This window comes from Alosa alosa, chromosome 6 (assembly GCF_017589495.1).
Source record: "Alosa alosa isolate M-15738 ecotype Scorff River chromosome 6, AALO_Geno_1.1, whole genome shotgun sequence".
In the NCBI taxonomy this organism is placed as follows: Eukaryota; Metazoa; Chordata; class Actinopteri; order Clupeiformes; family Clupeidae; genus Alosa; species Alosa alosa.
In genome coordinates this window covers 17,985,201-18,005,707 of record NC_063194.1, presented here as the reverse complement: position 1 = coordinate 18,005,707, position 20,507 = coordinate 17,985,201, and the positions used below count along the sequence as shown (strand labels likewise).

General features: G+C 42.1%; 1 protein-coding gene across 1 annotated transcript; it reads left to right on the top strand.

The window, feature by feature from the left end:
- The first annotated feature begins 1,189 nt into the window (after window positions 1–1,189).
- LOC125296717 lies at window positions 1,190–19,999 on the top strand. Its single transcript, XM_048246786.1, has 3 exons — window positions 1,190–1,248; window positions 17,660–18,107; window positions 19,616–19,999. The coding sequence occupies exons 2-3, from the start codon at window positions 17,676–17,678 to the stop codon at window positions 19,898–19,900; spliced, it is 717 nt and encodes a 238-aa protein (XP_048102743.1). The 5' UTR covers window positions 1,190–1,248; window positions 17,660–17,675; the 3' UTR covers window positions 19,901–19,999.
- The last annotated feature ends 508 nt before the right edge of the window (window positions 20,000–20,507 follow it).

Below are 20,507 nucleotides of genomic sequence, written 5' to 3'. Positions count from 1 at the left end.
TGAATTACCCCTCTCCCAGACTCTTCACAGCAGGCAAAGCAGCAGGGGCCCGGATGCCATCCACTCCACCTGCGGCACCAGTGTGAAAGACACACACACACACACACACACACACACACACACACACACACACACACACACACACAGAGACACACACACACACGTTCACACACACAAACACACACACACACACACAAACAGACACACACACACACACACATACACACACACACACACACACACACACACACACACACACACACACACACACACACACACACACACACACACACACACACACAGAGAGACACACACACACACACACAGAGAGAGAGACACACACACACATAGAGCATTCCACGCTCACTCACACACAGAGTTCAGACCAACCAACACTGTGCTTCTCCCCACTAACTCTTGGCCTGAGGACAAGGTCACCCAAAATGAGTATGTTAAAAAAGCGATAATTACCAAATGGGACCACATCTCAGATGGAGCTTGGTGAGTTTTTTTTTCACAGTCTGGGCACCATAATTTCAAAACCCAGTCAGAAATAAAGGGAAACTGTAGAAAAGGTGCAGAGAGATCTATAGCTAATATAGAATTTACAGTGTACAATAGGCTAAGATTTATTAGTTTAAATGAAATTCTAGGATAGAAAAGCTCTCTCAGAATCTTGTAAGGTTAGTCCATAGTGTATTGCAGATGGTATGACTCAAATAATCTATTTTATCTCCAGCACTTTAAATAGTAAAGACCCTTGTCATAAAACTTCATCTAAAATTGAGTCTGTCACTCTCTCTCTCTCTCTCTCTCTCTCTCTCTCCTTCGCTCTCTTACATAAGCTGAATTTCACAAAGCGAAGGGTTTAGAGAGACCGGAGGTAATGGAAATTCCCAAATCCCTCAGAATTCAAGTGCGGTGGTATCCTTTAAAGGGCCTGTTTAAACCAACGAGCCATCGAGCCCTCCATCCTCTCTGTCCACTGCAGCGGCTCCCCCTTCTATTTTCGTCAGAGGATGGAATCTGGGACGGCTTCTGCTCTGCTGGCCAGCGGCTGAAAGCCCCCTCTGTCGTCACAATGTGGATTTCCAGGACAAAGCCCACAGCACACACAGCAGCCGGTGTGGTTGTGTGAGGGAGAATGATAGATGACTGGCCTTAGAGGGATCGGCTAGCAGATGTTACTGACTGCTCCCGAGCAAATGACTATGCTGAAGGACCATTTCTGCTCATTCTGAATGCAAGGTTGGTCATTCTTTTCTCTCGAGGAGAGGTTTTATTTAGTGCATGGCATTGATTAGACCCACGATGAGATATGCTCATCAGTCACACATTTACACAGTTGGAGGCCAGACTGTAGTAGACTCTGAGCCTGGTAGCCTCTACAATACCTTCCCAGGACGTACATGAACATATTATTTATGCTGAGCATAAATAATACATACCCTTTTTTGTCTGCATGATACACACACACACACACACACACACACACACACACACACACACACATGGTTTGGCCCCTACATTGGCCTTGTCCCTTACCCTGGTGCTTGCGGAGCTGAACTGCCCAGGCTGTCCATCCCCAGCAGCCTGTTTTGCATCAAAGAGGGCATCCTCATGACACTTCCACAGCGAACAGTTGTGGGAGCAGATGGCTGACCAAAGCAGCAACAACAATGAAAAGACAGACAAATGAAGAGAGAGAGAGAGAGAGGGAGGAGAGAGAGAGAGAAAAAAGCTACACATGCAAAAACATAAGGAGGGCACATCAAACTGTCTAAGGTGACTTTGGCACTCTAACTTTTTCCTGGGGTAGATAGCATTTTGATAGAAGGGGCTGATGTTAGTGTGTGTGTGTGTGTGTGTGTGTGTGTGTGTGTGTGTGTGCGGTGGGCACTGTAAATGGTCTGGAGCTGGGGAGGGGGGATTACTGGGGAAATGTTGACGACATGCAGGTTTTGTGCTGAATTATTACTTTACCTCCCTCAGTGGCCTGCCGTTGCCTACCATAAACAAAGCTTACTTTGCATCCAGCACAGGAGCACACACAAACACACACACACAAACACACACAGAGAAACAAACAAGTCATTACCTGCTCTCAATCTTGCCAATTTATCCTGTATTATTGAGTAATGAACAGCAGACAGTGTGCATGACTGTGCTCAATGTTTGTGAACATTAAAGTAAACATAACATGGTTACAATTACCTAAAGCATAAAGCACTCAGGTGTTCTTTCAACACAGTTCACCCTTTCAAATGTGAGGATAAACCAACCACAGAGTTCAGTACATTGGATTGAACATTTTTGGCAAGGTCTTTAAAAAGTTGAATTTATTTGATCTGAGCAGAAACTCACTATATCAAAGATGCCTATTGTCTTCATATCACTGACAAGCCATGTTTGCTGTAATTTCACAAGGCTTACAGATGTCCCCTCTGAATAACTGAAACTAAACAGTTGGTTAGTACAGAATAGGACACCTCCTGAGAAGGGAAAAAACGATGTTGCTGCTGGAAGTGGTGTTGGTGGACAGCTAGTAGGAAGGAATCTTCCCTCTGACTAAATATCAATCTCAATGCCCCAGTAATGGGGACACTGTGCTGTGGGAGATGCCGTCCTTTGGATGAGACGTTAAACTGAGGTTGTGACTCATTGCGGTCATAAAAGATCCCATTGCACTTAAAGGAAAGAGTGTCCTGGCTAATCAGCCAGTGTAATTGACTCAGTCATTCACTCCCTCTCTCTCCACCCTCCAGCTCTCTTCTGGTTCATATTGACTACCATCACTCAGGTAGGTGCTACACATTGGTGTTGGTTAGTGAGGTTCCCCCTCACAGTAAAGTGATTTACAGTAGATGTCTTGAGAAATAGTTATATAAATGTAATGTGTTGTTTTGTTGTTGCTTCTGGTCAAATCCCTGATGAGTGTGAATTTGCTGACTGTCTCCATATTCTGCCATTCTCTACCATGAAAATGAGTCAATACCTTTTTGCAAAAGATAGATAGATAGATAGATAGATAGATAGATAGATAGATACTTCCCCAAGGGGAAATTCAAGGCCCCAATAGCTTAAGACATCACACAACATACGCTACAACATACAGTAAACAGGATGATACAAAAACAAATCCACATGACTAAAGGCCCATTCACACCAAGAACGATACCGATAACTATAAATAAATATCGTTCTCGTTAATATAAATGACGACGTTCACACATAAACTATAACGATAACGACATGAAGAACGATATCGTTGGGGATCACTTTTAGGGCGATTTTCAGGACGATAAAAAGCTAATAGCTAATAGCCAATCAGAACCCATCGAATTTTAACCATCACATTCATTAACACAAGGAAAGACTTTGTTTATCGTTGTTCAGTGTGAACGCTTTTATCGTTATGGTTATCGTTCTTGGTGTGAATAGGTCTTTATAAGGACAGTAAAAAATACTAAGTCAAGGATCCACATGAATGTACTAAACATGAGGCGCTTGCAGTGACAGGGCAGGGACTGACCCTAACCCTGTGTTTCAGTATGCAGTGGTAAGGTGCTCTATGAGGTGTGTGTCATGGTGGTAGTGCAAATAAGTCCAGCAGTGCAACAGTGCAGGGATAAAGTCTAGAGACCAGCAATAAATATGGACAATATGAGACCAACATTAAATATGGACAATGTATAAGAGAAAAATGTAAGCATAGTAATAAAACAGTTATAGCAGCAGTGCAAGGATAGGTTTGAAGTAATAGGGTATTAGCCACTGGTCAAGTATGAAGTTAAACCACACTCCAGACTGGGAGTTGTGGGCTAATATAGTAAATATAGTATTGTAAAGTGCTAATTACCAACCATTTCGTTTGAAAATTCTAAAACAACTATGTTTTTTAATACTTCAAAATAACAGTTGCTAAATGAACCTTACATTTTTCAGTAGCCATAGGTGTGTAGATTTGAATAAAATCTAGTTTGGTTCTTACCAGGGCTTTTACTGCCTGAAATATCCGATTTTGTTTACCACGCTCGGAGTTTAGTGCTGGGCCTATTCCCAACCTTTCTCACGGCACATCAACTGTTAGCCCGAGAATTTTCATCGCAGCTCAAAATTCCACTGGAGCTCCAAGCGGATTTGTACACGCAGCCTTACAACACAGTTTACAGCTCTTCGAGTCACGGTAAAATGTAATTTTTGGTACATAGCTAATTTAGAGACACTTATGGTGTGGGTGCTTGTGTTTCTTTAGGAATCTTCTTGGTTTGTATAGAAATGAATATTAAGTGACACATACACGTAAAAGGTTGGAAATACGGGACAGTTGGTAATATGTGACGTTCCGATAACATTGTAGACAATGTAAGCAGTAACACAGTGGGCCAGTGGACAGTCAGTAGCTTACACAACATTGTCAGGGGCGGACCTGGACACTTTGAGGCCCAAGGCAAAGGATTCCGAGGCCCCTCCGAGCCCCCACACACACACACACACACACATACTCAAATACAACAAATATTTTTTGCCATAGATGACAATCAAGAAACAGTAGTAAAAACCTTTGAAAGTATTACTATGAATGGTGTGTGTGTCTGTCTGTGTGTGTGTGTGAAAGAGAGAGAGAGAGAGAGAGAGAGAGAGAGAAAGTGGCTATGGGTTTGGCGTTTCTGTGTGTGAATATACTCTATGTAGCTATGTACTGTATGAGAGTCTGTCCGTGTAGGCTATGTGTAGAAGAGAGGGAAACGTTTCATGGCTGCTGTTAATCGCTCAACTCCACACCTCACCAAGACCTCGTTCAGACTAGCTAGTTGCTGCTATGGTGACAGGAAGCGGACCTGCACTGCAGTCATTTGATTTTATGATGAGTTTATGAGCAATCATGAGGCAAAATATTTTTTTCCAATCTTTATTATGGATTAGAATATATTGTTTGGATGCTGTGATCATTTATTTAAAAATGGGGATGAAGAGGCCCCCTGGTGGCCGAGGCCCCAGGCAATTGCCCGACCATGCTTAATGGCAGGTCCGCCCCTGAACATTGTTATAGGAGGTCATGGAAGTGTAGAAGAGGGTGGAGAGGCAGATAGACTATGCAGAGAAGAGTTGTATGGCCCTGGGGACAAATGACTTCCTCAGTCTGTCAGTTGTGCATGGCAGTGAGCGTAGTCTCCAACTGGTCAAGTTCTTCTGCTTAAAAGAGAGAACACAGCAATGGCAGCCTTTTGCTTAGCTTTTTCATTGTCAACCAATGAACCATTAGATTACTATGGTTTTGTCCATTTGTCCATTTAATCTGACACAGAGCATATTGCCAAAATTCCTGAACATTTTCAAAGACTCCAGGTTTGTTTTTTCCCTTGAGGCTCGAGCACTCTCTGTACTCCAGAATGCCGATGTAGGTTATTGTATATGTGTGAATGAGCAACCCCAATTAATTTCAGTATTTGGCACTTACGCACCCAGGGAATTGAACCGGAATTGAAACAGTGACATCCCCATGGTCTGCCAGTCGGGTCACAAGACTACACAAGAGAGAAATGGTTTACCTCCTAAGAGGCATGTGATCTGTTTGCCATGGGATACGTGAAAAGATTGGCCAACTTGAGTCATTTGAGGAGATGCTTTCATTCACCTTGCCCTGACATGAGTTTTGTGATGTCTAGAAAATTCTATACGGGCGATATAGTGGGTTAGAAAGAAATGTTAAATGCATATCCCATTTGCAACAAGGCTGGGTTTCTGAGGGGGCTATTATGCGGGCGTTGTGGGCCCAATTAGTCCAAGCTCAGAATACTGAAGCAGATGGACCTCTTGTGGGGCATTCATCTAAGCAGCAATTGATTGTAATTGCTCTAAATTAACCAAATCATTTACCTTTACCCATGGCTAACTATGACCACCTTCTAGAGTCCTTGCACACACACTAAAGTAGCATACATAATATTGTAGCATGCATAATATTGTATGTAATCATCTTAATGCAAAGCTCAATCATCATTCATGTATAATGAATGAATTATTATTATTAATCTGTAACATTTGTAGAGAAGGCATTTATATTTCCAAAGTCCAATAAGTCTCAGCAGGATATGTTATGGTATAAGTTACCATGGCGATTTATTCTGTGGAGCTAGCCTGCTCCAGACCAGGCTAAGTTCCAGGATCTATTTAATCTCATCCCTTATCTCAGTCAGCTGTCACCACAAATGGACACCAAAAGTTATTCCACTGCCCACTAAACATTGTTATCACATATAACTAGACCCACTATCATTATTTAAACGTTTGTGATCATTAATTAACTTTTACATATCGCCATTCCTGACCTGTCATGCGACAATGTGACGTCACGGGAGTGCCTAACCATTTTGCGCGTGGTGGTCGCGGCGCTAGTTGCAATATTCTCCTAAACAGAGGTGTTGCTGTTTGTTGCTGTTGTGAAAAGGATATCGCTACCTACTTCACACCGTAGAAGAACCAATGAAGCCACTCTAGTTGCCATGGTGAATCAGTGAATCTGTGATCGGTGGCGGGGTCTATTTAAGGGAGCCGTGAGCGCGCACTTATCCAGGATAGGTTTCACCTGGCTTGATGAATCCGTGTCTGCTCATCCTGGCTTGCTCGTTGTGCAACCAATTAAGCCTGTGCGCTCTTGTTTTGGATTCATTGAGCGCAGCTCACTAATTTATCCCGGATGTCTTAATTCTGCTTTTGTGCAACAGGCCCCTGGATTCTATGGACTTTGTTTTCACCTCAACAAAGGAACCAATCACAGAGGGAGGGCAGCAAGACGATGACGACACACCGAAGCCGTTATGAGCTATGTACAGACGCATTTAATAGACATTCGTAGCGCCCAATAAACGGCTCTGGGCATTTGTAAACCACATTTCAAATACGAGAAAATGAATGTCTAGTTCCCAGACCCCATCTCAATGAGATGAGGTCTGATGTTAGCCAGGCTACCTCTAGACAACAATAAACAAGAGATGTTTCCTGGCTGGGTGAGCTGATGAGATGTCAATGGCACTATGGGTGGATCAACTGAGGTTCCTGGTCTGGCTATTTCATCAGGACCTCCCACCTGACAGACCTCAGATCAGCTCTAGGCTGTTCAGCAGGGCGATAGAGGCTGAATGACTGGCTGGCTGACTGACAGAGGTGATCCACAGGCGTTCTCTGTCATGGGCGTCTCATGGTGGAGGGTTTTCAATTCCACCCAGCCTCTGCACCTTCTTGTGGAGGACAAATGATGCTGTCACCACAAAGCTTTAAAACAGCCACTGAACATGACTAGGATGAATGTCCAAACAGTAGCAAAAAAGTCTCACTTCACAATCCTGCTGGCATTCATGATATGATCTCTCAGAACTTCAGGAAATATTTTTTACTCAAGAATTATCCATGAAGATTCATTCATAAAACATTTGATTATATCCTCATGTTTTTTGAGTTTACATAATTCAGTTGACGGGCCTGCATGGTCTGTTTGCTGCCAGGTGTGAGGTTTAGAGCTGTGCCATAAGCTAACTCACCATGTCCAGGCCCCACAATCCTGGTGTGACTGACGTGTTTGAATTATTAATCACCGCTGTGTTTTCATACCACTGTGGAGAGCGGAAAAATCAATTCTTCTCGCATAACACTGGAGCCTCTATTTCCCTATTCATCGCAAGGACATTTCTAGATGGTATTTATTATCTATTATATATAATTACTGGGAAATCAATGAGACAACTGGTTTTGCAAGGGAAAAGAAAAGTGGGATGGTTCGGAAGGGCCCCTGTCATGAATGAATGCATTTTGTTGTACAAAATGCATTCTGTCTTTGAACGCTTGGATGATGCAGTCACATACTGTACAAGACCACATGTTGCCATGATTAGAGACAGAGTGTGAAAAAAGGCTTTAAAATGCTTTTTCACTGTCTCCTTGATAATTCATTTGTCACGTTTCATCAGAAACAGCATGAGACCTTATGCAGGAACACAGGGCACAGAGAGCCACCTCTCCTCTGTGGGCCTGGATGTGATCAAGCCCAATAACACATCAAGAATGTTTCCCTGAGATCCATTTCCCCCCCAAAATGCCGCAAGCATATGTCATACCACAGAGGATGCGCAGAGACCTCAAAATGCCTCGGAGTTCAGTTGTCGTGGAGACGACATAGATCAGGCTGCCATGGTAACTGACCCCTTGGCGCCAGAGCGGTGTCTGTAGCCACAGCTGAGAGGCAGGGTCCTGAGGGCTTCTATGTGATAATAGAGAAGACCGTTTGTGGAACGAGGGGGCAGGCCAAAGTAAGGTATCTCTTTTCAGAAATCTTTTGGTGGGTAAGAGAGCTAGGATTCAAGCTGACAAAAACTGTGAACAAAACAGTTCATTTAGCAACATAAAAACATAAAAGATTACTAATGGAATGAGCCCTTTTTTGGTTTTTCAACATTAATCTGCTCTCAGAGAACATATCAAAAAGATAATTCAAACTATGGTCTGATTTACATCAAGTTTGTTCACACCAAATAAATCTGAAAATTAATACTGGGATCTTGCCACCCCTGACCAGAGAGGTGTGAAATCCTGTACATCTTTGCTATTCTCATTATGTTTTTCATCAGTCGAAGGCATTTTCCAGATTACAGAGATTCTTTTGCGTTCTTGGTCATTCTTGACAATGTTTTACAATGCCTCAGATCACTTCCTAAAGGCCCTTGTACAAGAACCGCAGGCTAATCAGTCATGTTGAGGCCCTCTGTGTTCGGCATCTCCTCAGCTCTGAACATGGAGGGAGAGGCCTTGATGTGGATGATGTCACGATTGCAAGGGCCTCCTCTGATGATCAGAGGGAGTTAAACTGCTGTCCACCACGTCTGCAGGGTCCTTGATGGAACATTACTCAGGGGCCGTTTATACGAGAACGATTGCGAAGGAAGACGACAAAATATTTTATCATAAGTGCCTTTCGTTTACACGGCGACCCCGCCATTGGGGGTGGAAGACGCAAAAATCTGAAGACTCCTTCCAGAGTGTAGAGTTTTGAAGACAACCCGGGTTGCGTCTCCGTCTAAAGGGCTAAACCAAAGATCCTTGATTACCTCTCTGGCTAAACTGTCAAATTAGAATGTCTGCGCGTGACGTACCGGGGTTCTACAGTATATCACCACCACCCAGCGGTCTGGAATGCATATCCAATTGAATATCACATACTCTTGCGTCTTCATATAAACATATAAAAGATTTCCCCCTGAGAATGCTCGTCTAAACACGAATAAAAAAATGAAGACGAGACGCCACTTCTGCGTCTTCTCTTTTCATCGTCAACGTATAAACGTAGCCTCAAACTGTTTCTCTCTCTTTCGCTGTCTCTCTCTCTGCACTCTGCCTTCCTGTTACTGTTTCTACATGATCTGTGTCTTGCCGTAGTCTCTCAGTCAGATAATAAACACAACACAGACACATGCATGTCGTTTCTCCTCCTCTCCAGGCACTGTCTCTATCACACGCTCTCTTTTCTGTCCTTCTCTCTCTCTCTCCCCCTCCACTCTATTTGTGTTTCTCTGAGGGCTTAGACCTTTGCCAGTAATTATCCATGCCACGATCACGGTAGAAATTACCAGCAAACCCATTTTATATATTTTCTTGAGGACGTGCGTTGCAATGATAAATGCAATAATTAAATTGCCTTTTGCACACTCACCTCTGTGATAACATGCTTCAGAGCTCCCCCCTTTAATATCAGTCCTGCCACTGATGTTAGGGGTACATTATGTGGAGGTTATAGTTACGATCGCCCCCAATGGTTCGTCCAACTACAGCAACAAAATGACTTTATTCTCCTGAAAAATCTGAAAGCCTATGCAATCCATCAACCGAACCGATATTACAGTTTACAATTAGATTATCTCTATGTAATCAAATCAGTGTCTAGCCATAAAGCCATATAGCATCAGCTATACATAAAAACCAAGCCAGCATTTCTATGAAAAATGCCTATGTCAGTGTAAATATGTCACTTACAATGACAAAAGGCCCAGCATCTAGAGCATGCTATCTCTGATCAGTTCATCTTTGCTTTCCACTGTGCCTGATAAACTCTTTCCTCCTATGGAAATGGCCCTGCTTTCTGTACGATGGCGCAGTCTCCTCTGGTCCAGGACCTTCACTGAGGAGGTCAGGGACTCAAGTAAGTTGACCTGAGGGCGATGCATCAGACAATGCCAGACCATTTACTGACTCTCTCGACACATGGGACGCCTCAATCTGTCTGTTTTTTCTCTATATGAAGTGTCAAAACAGCCGGCAGGTGGCCAAACTCCATAACCTCCTATACGTCAGCCCTGAGGTCACTGTTTGTCTGTCAGCTGTGACAGAGGAGCTTGCCCTTAGATGGCCTGTAGGTTTGCTTTTGTCAACAGCATCACAGGTCAGGGAGGCAGAGAGACATATGTTTGAGATGACATAAGGACTGTGGTTTCATGGCCTTGAGGACTTCGAGTGGTTATCACTCCAGAGAGATGTGGACATGCATATAGGAATATTGATGTTGAGCTGATAGAGCACTAACGTGAATCTGAATGCGAGTGAGTACAAAAACCTGAGCACAGTATGTGTATCATCATGTCGTATGATGGGTAACTAAGCCCACAACTGACAAAGACAAAAACAAAAGAAAACAAAACAAAACAAAAACAGCTGGCCAAGCAACTGAAACTAACCCTGTGGCAGTTTGGTGTACAGTGCTTACCCTGGCTGTCGCAAAGCCTGAATTGATTAATGGGGTCCCTGGGCCTCCCCCTCCCACTGGTACACATATAGGATGCTGTCTGCATGATGAACTCCCCCGGGCCCTACAGTCCCAGCATCCCAGGCTCCGCTGCGTATGCGTACGCTATGCTTACGCAAACGCGGGACAAATGATTTATATTCCCTACACGCCACCCAGTCGTGTTCCTATATGCACTGTACTGTCTGTGCTGTTTATTCGCCTAACCTCAGTGATTCATGGGCTGTGTTTTGTTTCCATTTAGTGAGCGCAACCCGCTGCCCTGTCAAGTTAACAAATCAAACTAAACAGTACTTGCAGCTTCATAATTGTATTCAGCGTTCAGAGATTCATGCAATGAAAATTAGGGAGTGCAAGACTTAAGAGTGGTAAAAGGGCCTTTAACTCTGTTAGATTTTTCCAATGTCTAGTTTTTAATCTAATAATAATTTGTAATATGAATGTCTTAGTGTGGGAAATGTACAAAAAGGTACTGAACATAATTGAATTGAATTCAAAGCATTACATTAAAATGTGTACATACAGTGAAAATAAAGCATTCAATGCAAGTCCATAGGCATAAACCATGGTCCTCTCTGTATAGTATGCAATATAGCATTCTCCATCCATACCCTTTTCTGGCAAATGCATGTCATGAGGGCACTTCATCTTTCTCTGGCTCTTTCCTATTTGCTCAAAAATTGTAGATGACTTGACATGAGATTCCGGGTTTTGAGTCAAGACAGATTTCTATTGTGGCATTGTTGTCAACAGACTCCAGGGCCACCAGAAGTGTGCCCTCCCTGCTGCGAAAGCAGCCAGGTAAGTGTTCTCACCTGCACATCTGTTAGGAGAACTGGAGCAGCATGATTGCCCATGAGGTCCAGTGGGAGCCTGCAGGAGGGTTTAACAGAGCCTCCATCTTCATGCCCACGGGACACTAAAGAAAGACATAAGACGTTGTGTCATAATAGACCCCAATACCCAAAGGTGTGTGTTAAGTGAGAGCGCAGAATGATGAGGTGGGGTGAGCTGCTGGAATGATTGCAGCAGCAGCAGTCATCCCCAACAAACTATCCCTGGAGTCAGGAGCAGATTACTACCCCCTCGGACATCTGTGTCATCTGAGGATTAAAAAATGCCAGACACCAAAATGGTCAATTCCGGCATACATTTTGCTGACCATATGTCTAGGAAAACCCTTCACATGGTGCACTCGAAAATCCTTTATTTTTGCTCCATTTCATCCCTCCCTGGATACTCTGAAGATTCTGATACCATCATGGCAACATTCTAGACTCTGTCCTCTAGCAAAATCCTGGATACCATCCTCCCAAAATCTTGCTAGAATGGTATCAGAATCATAAGTTGGTAAAATTGCACCATTTGAAAGGATTTCCCAGATCCCCCATGTTCTCCATACTTTCTACATTCATTGGTTTCAATTTATATCCATCTAATGATACTTAAACGTATGGTTTTAACAGATACATACAGCTTAAAGATCATTGGGAATGCATAGCACCTTTATTTCCTAAATTAGCCATTCTTTACTGAAATAATTTTTAACAACACATCGATAAGAAGTGGGATAACAACTTGATAAAAATAGGATAATCTGGTTTGGAAAGGTCCATAAAAGTGTGCTTTAACTCTTTTGCAGGATTTGCACAGCATCACTTTTCTCAAGTCAAGTCAAGTCACATTTATTTATATAGCACACTTAAACTAACCTGACTGCGCCAGATTTATTGCTTCAGGGAGGTATTATATAGTGCCAGACTGATCTACGAGTGAAAATCTGAAGCTCGCAAGATCAGGATGGTCTCATGATGGTCTACACTTAAACGCAATACAATTGACCCAAGGTGCTCACAGAAATAGAATAAATATAATAATAAAAAACGAAAATAGAATTGACAAAAAATAAATAAAAATACAAAAAATATTTATATAGATTTTTTGACTTTATATATTTTGAAAAGCACAAACTCCCCCTCACCTCTGAGAAGGGAGTCTGACAAGAGAGGGAAATGCACTCAGAGAATCCTCCTCTCAAAGTGTTGTGTCAGGAATATTCTCTTCATTAAGAGAAGATGAGACTCATTTCACTATTCATAAACACACATCTCTTTCTCGGCTCTCTCTTCTTGTGTTTCTCTAAAGCACATTTTAATTAAAATACCTCAGTAAATGTCTGTGGACTCGTGTGGAAATGTGTTACGGTAGGTACAGCTACGAAACAACCCTATTGATCAGGGTACATAGACTTACACTTCATGGGAACAGCACTGAATGCATCCAATTACAGGTCTCTCTAAAGTAGCAAAAACAGACAGGAAAGGGAAGCCATGGAGGCCTCCTCCTTTTCTTGCCTCGTCCTTTTGTGGCTGCTGATGTCTGTTGTGGAGATTAATTGCCTTCGCTCCAAACAAATGACATTGTAAATGAACAGGCCCTAACTGATTCCATCTACCTCCATGGAAAGAAAACAAACTGCTATTTTCCAAAGAGCAGAACTGCACCCCACACCATCTCTTACACAAACACATACTAAAACATAAACACAATATAGAGACACAGAGATGCATGGATGCACAAATCACGGGTATACTGTATGAATAAAAACGCAGAATAGCTATGCACTTCAGGGGGGATGAGAAGGAAAACGGACTAATGAGAGAAAATCAAGGAGAGATGTTTGGAGGGACAGAAATGACTAGATTAACATGCCAAACATCTTATTTCATATAAAAAATATAAAGGCATGTCATTTGGACAGATGAACAAGACTATAGATTATCACAACCCTAGAACACCCAAAATGTGTTTGAGGTTTGATCTGTATTTGAGGTTTGTCCTTCCCCAAACACACACAATCAGTACTCTCTCTCTCTCTCTCTCTCTCTCTCTCACACACACACACACACACACACACACGCTCTCTCTCTTTCTCTCTCTCTCTCTCCCTGTGTGTGTGTGTGTGTGTGAATTGTGAATGGAAGTGTGTGAATTGTGAATGTGTTTGTGAGTTTAAAAGGTAGAGACAGGACAGAGAAACACACACCAACAGAGAGGCAAACAAATATAGACAAACCCCAACCAAAATGCACTTAGACTATGATCCATTTGACAAGAGATAAGCCTGCACCTATATTACTGTGTCGAGGATGGAAAATAATAAGAGCTAAGGCCATAGCGGCAGCAGTAGCAGTAGCATCAGTGCAATGCAGAAGCTAGGCCATTAGAAGCCCATGTGTCCCATTATCTGGAGAAAACAAGCAATATCCAGCAGTGCAAATTAGGCCAGCCGAGGAACCACCCGAGTTCCTGGGAGGAGGGAAAATGGCTTCTCAGTGTCAGCCGCACAGGCTGTAATTGCTTTAAAATAGACTTTCAGCAAAACACCCCTCACCTCACACACAGAAAAACCCTCACACAAATACACACACACACACACACACAGTTCTGCTCTGAGCTGTGCCTCAGTAGATTTAAGACAATTGACTGCTTGTTTGAGGTCAATTCTGCAAGAAAAATATCGGAGAAGAAACAACATGGCACGACAATCAATTTTTCAACTTTCGGATTTCCTAATGGCTTCCGTGAAGAAACGTCTCATTTCCTGTCTGTGTGCAGTCACTAGAACAGCACCCTCTAGTGTCACACTTGGCTGAGCAGACAAAATACAGTAGCTTATGGCTAAATCTTTGTTTCTATGACAGAATTGTCTAATCTATACAAATGATATGATATCATTTTATGATAATTTATGAAAACATGTAGAGGATGCCTCTTTAAAATGCATGTGGGCTATGGCACAAAAAACAGTAACTGCTAGAGGACAGTGTGAAGGGCATGCAGGTTTAAAACACGGTTGCAGAAATGAGACAGGGCATGTTGTAGTGATTACCCCATCAGTAGATTTTCCCTCCAGGTAGGATAAGACAGCGGGTGTCCATCCTTTTGTCCTCTCAGCACTGAGGATTAACCTGTACTGCAACACGTCATCTTGGGCATGTGTTCCTCTGAATTGAGGTGGGACCAAATGCAAAATGATCTTCTAATTTAACTTTTAAAACTTCAACTTCCCAAAAAAAGGACTTTTATCTTGTTTATTTCCTTAACAAATGAGATGGCAAGAAGGAAACTTTCGAAAGGTTTGAGGACTAAAGGCTTGAGGACATCACATGGCAGTGCCTAGAAGATACACAATCCAAACTGGATATAAACTAGAAGCTGCAGCAATTCTTGAAAGAGGAGATCATGTTAAAAACACCAACATTCCTGGTCAACACCTGCCAACACCATTCATGGTCACACAGTCATGGAGCAGAGGTGCATCCAAACTCTTTGATTTTTTTTTTTTTTTCAAAGCAAACTAAATTTGAATGTTTTGTGTCAAGATTTTTGATGATCCCAATTTCAAAAGTAACCAGAACTAATATTTTCCTACAAAGAACTACCTCCTCAGACCATTTTTTTGGGGAGTTTGCATTTGCCTTTGGGAGTTTGCACCTCGGCTCTTCCTTGGAGCTGCTCAGCTCATTAAGCCCTGAGAGACTGCTCTGCTCTCAAGACAGGTACAGAAAACCCTCAAAGTCAAACGATACTTGTGAATGACTCCCTGACCTGTGCCACCCAACCGCATTTGTCAGACAATAAACTTAGCTCTCCTTTTTTATTCCTCCAGAAGCATACGACAGTCCCCCCCTTGTTTGGACAGGCAGTGCAACAATTGGCTTTGAGTGCCGTTGTAACAGAGAGCCCTGTCTGAACGTTCCCCCTCAGGGTTTTGTCTTCATTAGGGCTGCTGCACAGCACTCTGTGTTTTGTCTGAGACGAGTGCTGCACTTTGGAACAGCAGTCCTCTGGTCTGCAGCTGGGAGACATACTGAGACTTGTGTGCAGAGGTTCAGCAGTGTTCTCATGCCAAAATGTGTCTCCACCACTCTTGGTGAATATTGTTTTGCTTTTAATTTCCTTAGGGGGGGTTGGATATAGGTTTGAGTCATCGTCTCATTCATTCAAGGTCATGCTGGAAATTCTTTGTGGTTCTATCGCTACCGCATAACAATTCCATGGACGCAGGTCCAACCTGATAAAAGAAGACGACTAGGCCCACTGATGAAAGCTGCTTTGTCTTCTGTGGCTTGGTCTTGCCAGTAAAATTCCAAAGGCAGTACATGTAGATGTTGTAGGGGAATAAGATCTAATTGCAAACAACATGGCAGGTCTGAGGTCTTCACCATTCATCATTAAAGACATGGTCCATTATTTTTTTTTTCTGCAGGAGTAAAGAATATTGTATGGATTACATATAAAGGCTACTCTTTATATAAAATATAATTTGGGTGTGTGCAATCTACATGAGTTTGTTTTTATTTGGACATGGTTCAGACCTTAAAATGAAGACCATTTCTGAGCCTGAATTATGAGGCATTTTTGAAGATGTCATAGGCCTTATGGACACCTATTAGCATAGCCTAATAGAGTAAGCATGATAAGATATGCATACTTGTTGGAACAAATAAGATAACAAATAAACTTGCTTGAGACAGACATTTTTCCAGGCTAACATTACACATGCAAGCCTAGTCTACCCAATTTTATTTGATAGAGTTGATCTGAAATGTTTTAACCTGCAGCCTAGGCTACTAGATTGTCCTTTGTCTAACTAACCATGTTAAACTGTGCCCTGTAGGGAGAAATACTCCAGATGAAGATATTTCGAAAGTTTCTTAAAAAATACATAATGGCAATTACTGATAAAGTTCCCTGTTAAAGTTGTCTGACTTTGCTCCACATTTTGCCCATCTAAATTGTTCAAACTTCATGTAATCGAAACATTTGTTGTAGCCTATACAGTTGAACACAGTAGCCTACATCTATTTTTTGTCAAATGCAAAACTGCAACATAAGGTTGGTCTTATATTGATAACGTTCACAACATTAGAAGAAAACATTACATTGATAATTGAATCGTTGTTTTTTTTATTTTTATTTAATTCTGAAAGTTTCAACTATTCCACCTGTGACATCCCATTTCCCACATCACTGAAACTAGGCTTATTCGATGGGGTGGACGGCCGTCTACCTAGGCCTACTTGCATTGTCTTGAAGCAATACATATTGAATTAACTAACTTTGTTTGCAACTTAGGCTATAGCCTATACACGTAGCCTACGTTTTTTTTATGTTGGATAGGCTATATGCAGCTTCGGTGCATGCACATCTCTGGACTCCTTTTATGCATTCATTGTCATTTCCAAAGCTTGAACATGAATGCAATGACCTGTATCCTTATAGGCTAGGCCTACTCGCGTCATCACAATTCTTGAATTTTACCTATTTTATCCGGTTGTAGTCAAAAGTAAATTTGCTGTTTCGCAGCTTTACCTGGCGTGTTAGGCTACTTTGTTTCTATCTGAATTTTCCGGTTGTAGGCAACGTCACTGCTAAACGTTCTAATCAATGACATCCTTAAAATTCTGCCTCGCACAGAACACCATAGAAACAAGCAAACATTCCATCATTTCACTGCATTCTATCTATCTTGAGAAAGAGACTCCAAACTAATTTCAGGCTCGGTTTGTTTACTTTGAATTCATCAAATATTAATTTTACGACCCTCTTCTTATTGAAAGGTAGACCGTTTTAATCGGACTCTTACATGTAACAAAAATATATTAATACCCAGATCGTTTCGAGAACAGCATTTTAAAAAATCGTCGAGTGAAAGTGATGATGCCTAGACTGACGGTGCTGGAGATTCCCGCCACGCCACATAGCCTGTAACATTCCAAGTGGAAACTGATTAGGCTCCACAGTGTAGGCCTAGGCTTGGGGTATTCTCTCCTAAGCTTCATTTGTTTCTGTTTCTGGTTACAGACTTCTGAACTTCTTCATGGCTACCAACATAAATAAAACCACTCCATCAGCCATTATGGAGAGAGCAGAAGGTGATGGTGGATATGAGGTGGGAACCCAGCATCACTCCAAACTCTTGGTTGAGCAAGCTTGGTCTCCTCACAAGATCAGAGAGAGCCTGGGGAGAGATGATGCTGAGGTGGAGCTGGAGGCCTCTGACCTGAAGGAGCTCAATGAGTACTTCACCGCTCTTGAGAAATCCCGTAGGAACCTGCAGCAGCTCCTGCAGGAGGAGAGAGAGGAGCAAGTGATGGAGCTTAGGGCTCTGGAGAGGGAGCGGGTGCAAGAGAGAGCTGAGTGGGAGAGAGAGAGGGTGGAGAGAGAAGAGGCCCTGCTGTCTGCTCTGATCTCTATGGCCATCAGCAGACAGAAGCTGATGAAGGAGATCAGGAGCCAGCCAGCTACACTGGTAATAATAATAATAATAGCTTTATTTGTATAGCACCTTTCATACACAGAATGCAGCTCAAAGTGCTTTACATTTGGAGCATGTAACACAATAATAGAGTCAATCAGTCATTATCAATTACTTTCACTTTTCTTCATTGCTGTGGCCGTTTATGATCCAATCAGCAACATATCAGAAATATAGAAAATAACATGCAACACAATTATAGAGAAGAGTCAGTCATTCCCCTTTGTTGCTGTGGCCGTTTATGATCCAATCAGCAACATATCAGAAATACTATTATACTACTATAGATATATAAAGGCTTTGCTAACAAATGATTAGGCTAACAAATGCTTGGCCCCGCGGACTCCAAGCAGCCAGCTTTAGCATAATTATTTGACTTTATACACAGACATTTAAGACTGGCACCCTTAACCCTTTACCCCCCACAAGGGAAAGGGTGGTGAGACATGACTGCTTGCTTTCCTAACACTGATAACATTACTCAACAGTGGCCGTGAATTGATATAAAGTATATGGAGAAAGTGCATAAAGTCTAAAGCACCCTGAATGACCACAGTGTATGTTAGTGGCTACATGAAGAACTAAAGTCTCAGAATCTCTTGATCTAGAGCCTAGATGCATGCTTAGCATTTTGTGATCGGCTACTTTCACAAACTCTTAGTCAGCTGTCCTCTGATTTACCAATATCTAGGCGATATTTGTAACATTTATTTTGTATTTGGCCCGTTATGAAATCATGTGGAACAATTTAAACACATTGTAAAACTTAAAGCCCAAATTTGGAGACATCCATGCACTGCAAATTCAAAACTGGATTACTCTGGAACGGCTAACTGTACAGGGTACTGCTTTACACCTTTGTGTTCGGTAAGGTCTGCTGTTTATTCTGATATGTGGTTTGTTGCTTTGTCATGTGTTAAAAGAAGGGTTCGTGAAGTATTCCACCGAGATGAATGGGTAGGGAGATCATGGACGCAAAACCTTCAGTAGAATGTATGATTAAATTGAATTATATTATTTACTTTTCTCGCGAACCGTTCAACACAGCAATTATCGGCTAACATCGTTTAAAAGCTGAGAAAAAGCTCTTTCATGTGATACTTGTGATGTCTGTGTGATGAATAGGCTACTTCGAGAGTAGTTCAACTGAGAAGAATGGGTGAATTTGGACGCACTTTCTTGCGCTGTCACTTTCTCCACTGCGTAAAAGACTAAATTAATTTGCGCTGTGAATGCTAAGATTATTTTGACAGGCCACAGGCTAAATAAAAATCGCTATTAGTAGGACAAAGCAGAATATTGAAAGAAGGGGGCACCAAGGCCACCGTGGCCTGTAAACCTATGATTTTCAAAGGGGCTTCACGGCCAATGCAAGGGGCTACGACGGCCATGGCCGTCGTGGAAATTCCTACCCTGGATGAGAGGTTGACTTGCCTTACTAAATGTTTGAAAACTTCCCATATCTGTAGATTTTGATCTTCAATTTTTTTCTTCTACTTCAGTATTCTCCCAGCAGCAGTGCCTGTAAAGACATGGAAGCAGATCAGCTAATCCTGAAGCAGCTTATGGAGCTGGAGAGTAAGGTCAGGGAGGCTGAGGGAAAGAAACAGCTGAAAGCTCTCGCCAAGGCTGAGAAGAAGGCCAGGAAGGTAGAGAGGCGCAGTGGAAAGAACAAAGCTAAGAAAACCCAGAAGAAGGATGACCAAGTGAAGGCCATCAAGCCCAAGCGATGCTGGCATCGCTGCATTTTAACACTGGGTTGTGTCACTTCACCTGTTGAGAACTGACCAAGCCTCTGACCAGGCTGTGAAGGAGGCTCACATTAGAATTCTTATTTATATTCTAAAAATACTTTTCACAGACTATTAATTATTGACTATTAATTATTATTTTTAGTTAAAATAAATACTCTTTTATATATTAATCACATGATTGTATTTCTATTATTCTATTACGTATATGTATATTATGTATATGTCTGCCTAAGTTTATGGATGTGTATGATCACCACAAGAGCCATACATGTAAACAATGAAGTGCCTCCAAAAGGCTGTCTTACCATATATATCAAATTAATGATGAATAAGTAAACTTTTACACAGTTCACTTCCAGTTGAGGCACTTGCTTCAGGGCCTGTGGTGCTTTCATGGATCCTGTTGACTCTTGCAAAATCCCTGTGAGGCATTTCAGCACCCTGGTCAGAGACCTTGCCAGACATGCTCTATCTACTTTGCGCCATCAAATAGTTTAGAAAAAATGACAGTGTGAAAGGTGAAATGCATCAAGAGGAAAACAAAACAAACTCCCATGCACACTTATTTATATATTATTAATTCAGTATGTCTCGTATTTGTAATACGACTTTATGGATACTGAGTGTGTTCCTTTCTAAC

Coding starts and splice junctions, on each gene's coding strand:
- LOC125296717 (XM_048246786.1), top strand. CDS start 17,676: ATGGCTACCAACATAAATAAAACCACTCCATCAGCCATTATGGAGAGA. Junction 18,108..19,615: donor GGAGCCAGCCAGCTACACTG/GTAATAATAATA, acceptor CTTCTACTTCAG/TATTCTCCCAGCAGCAGTGC.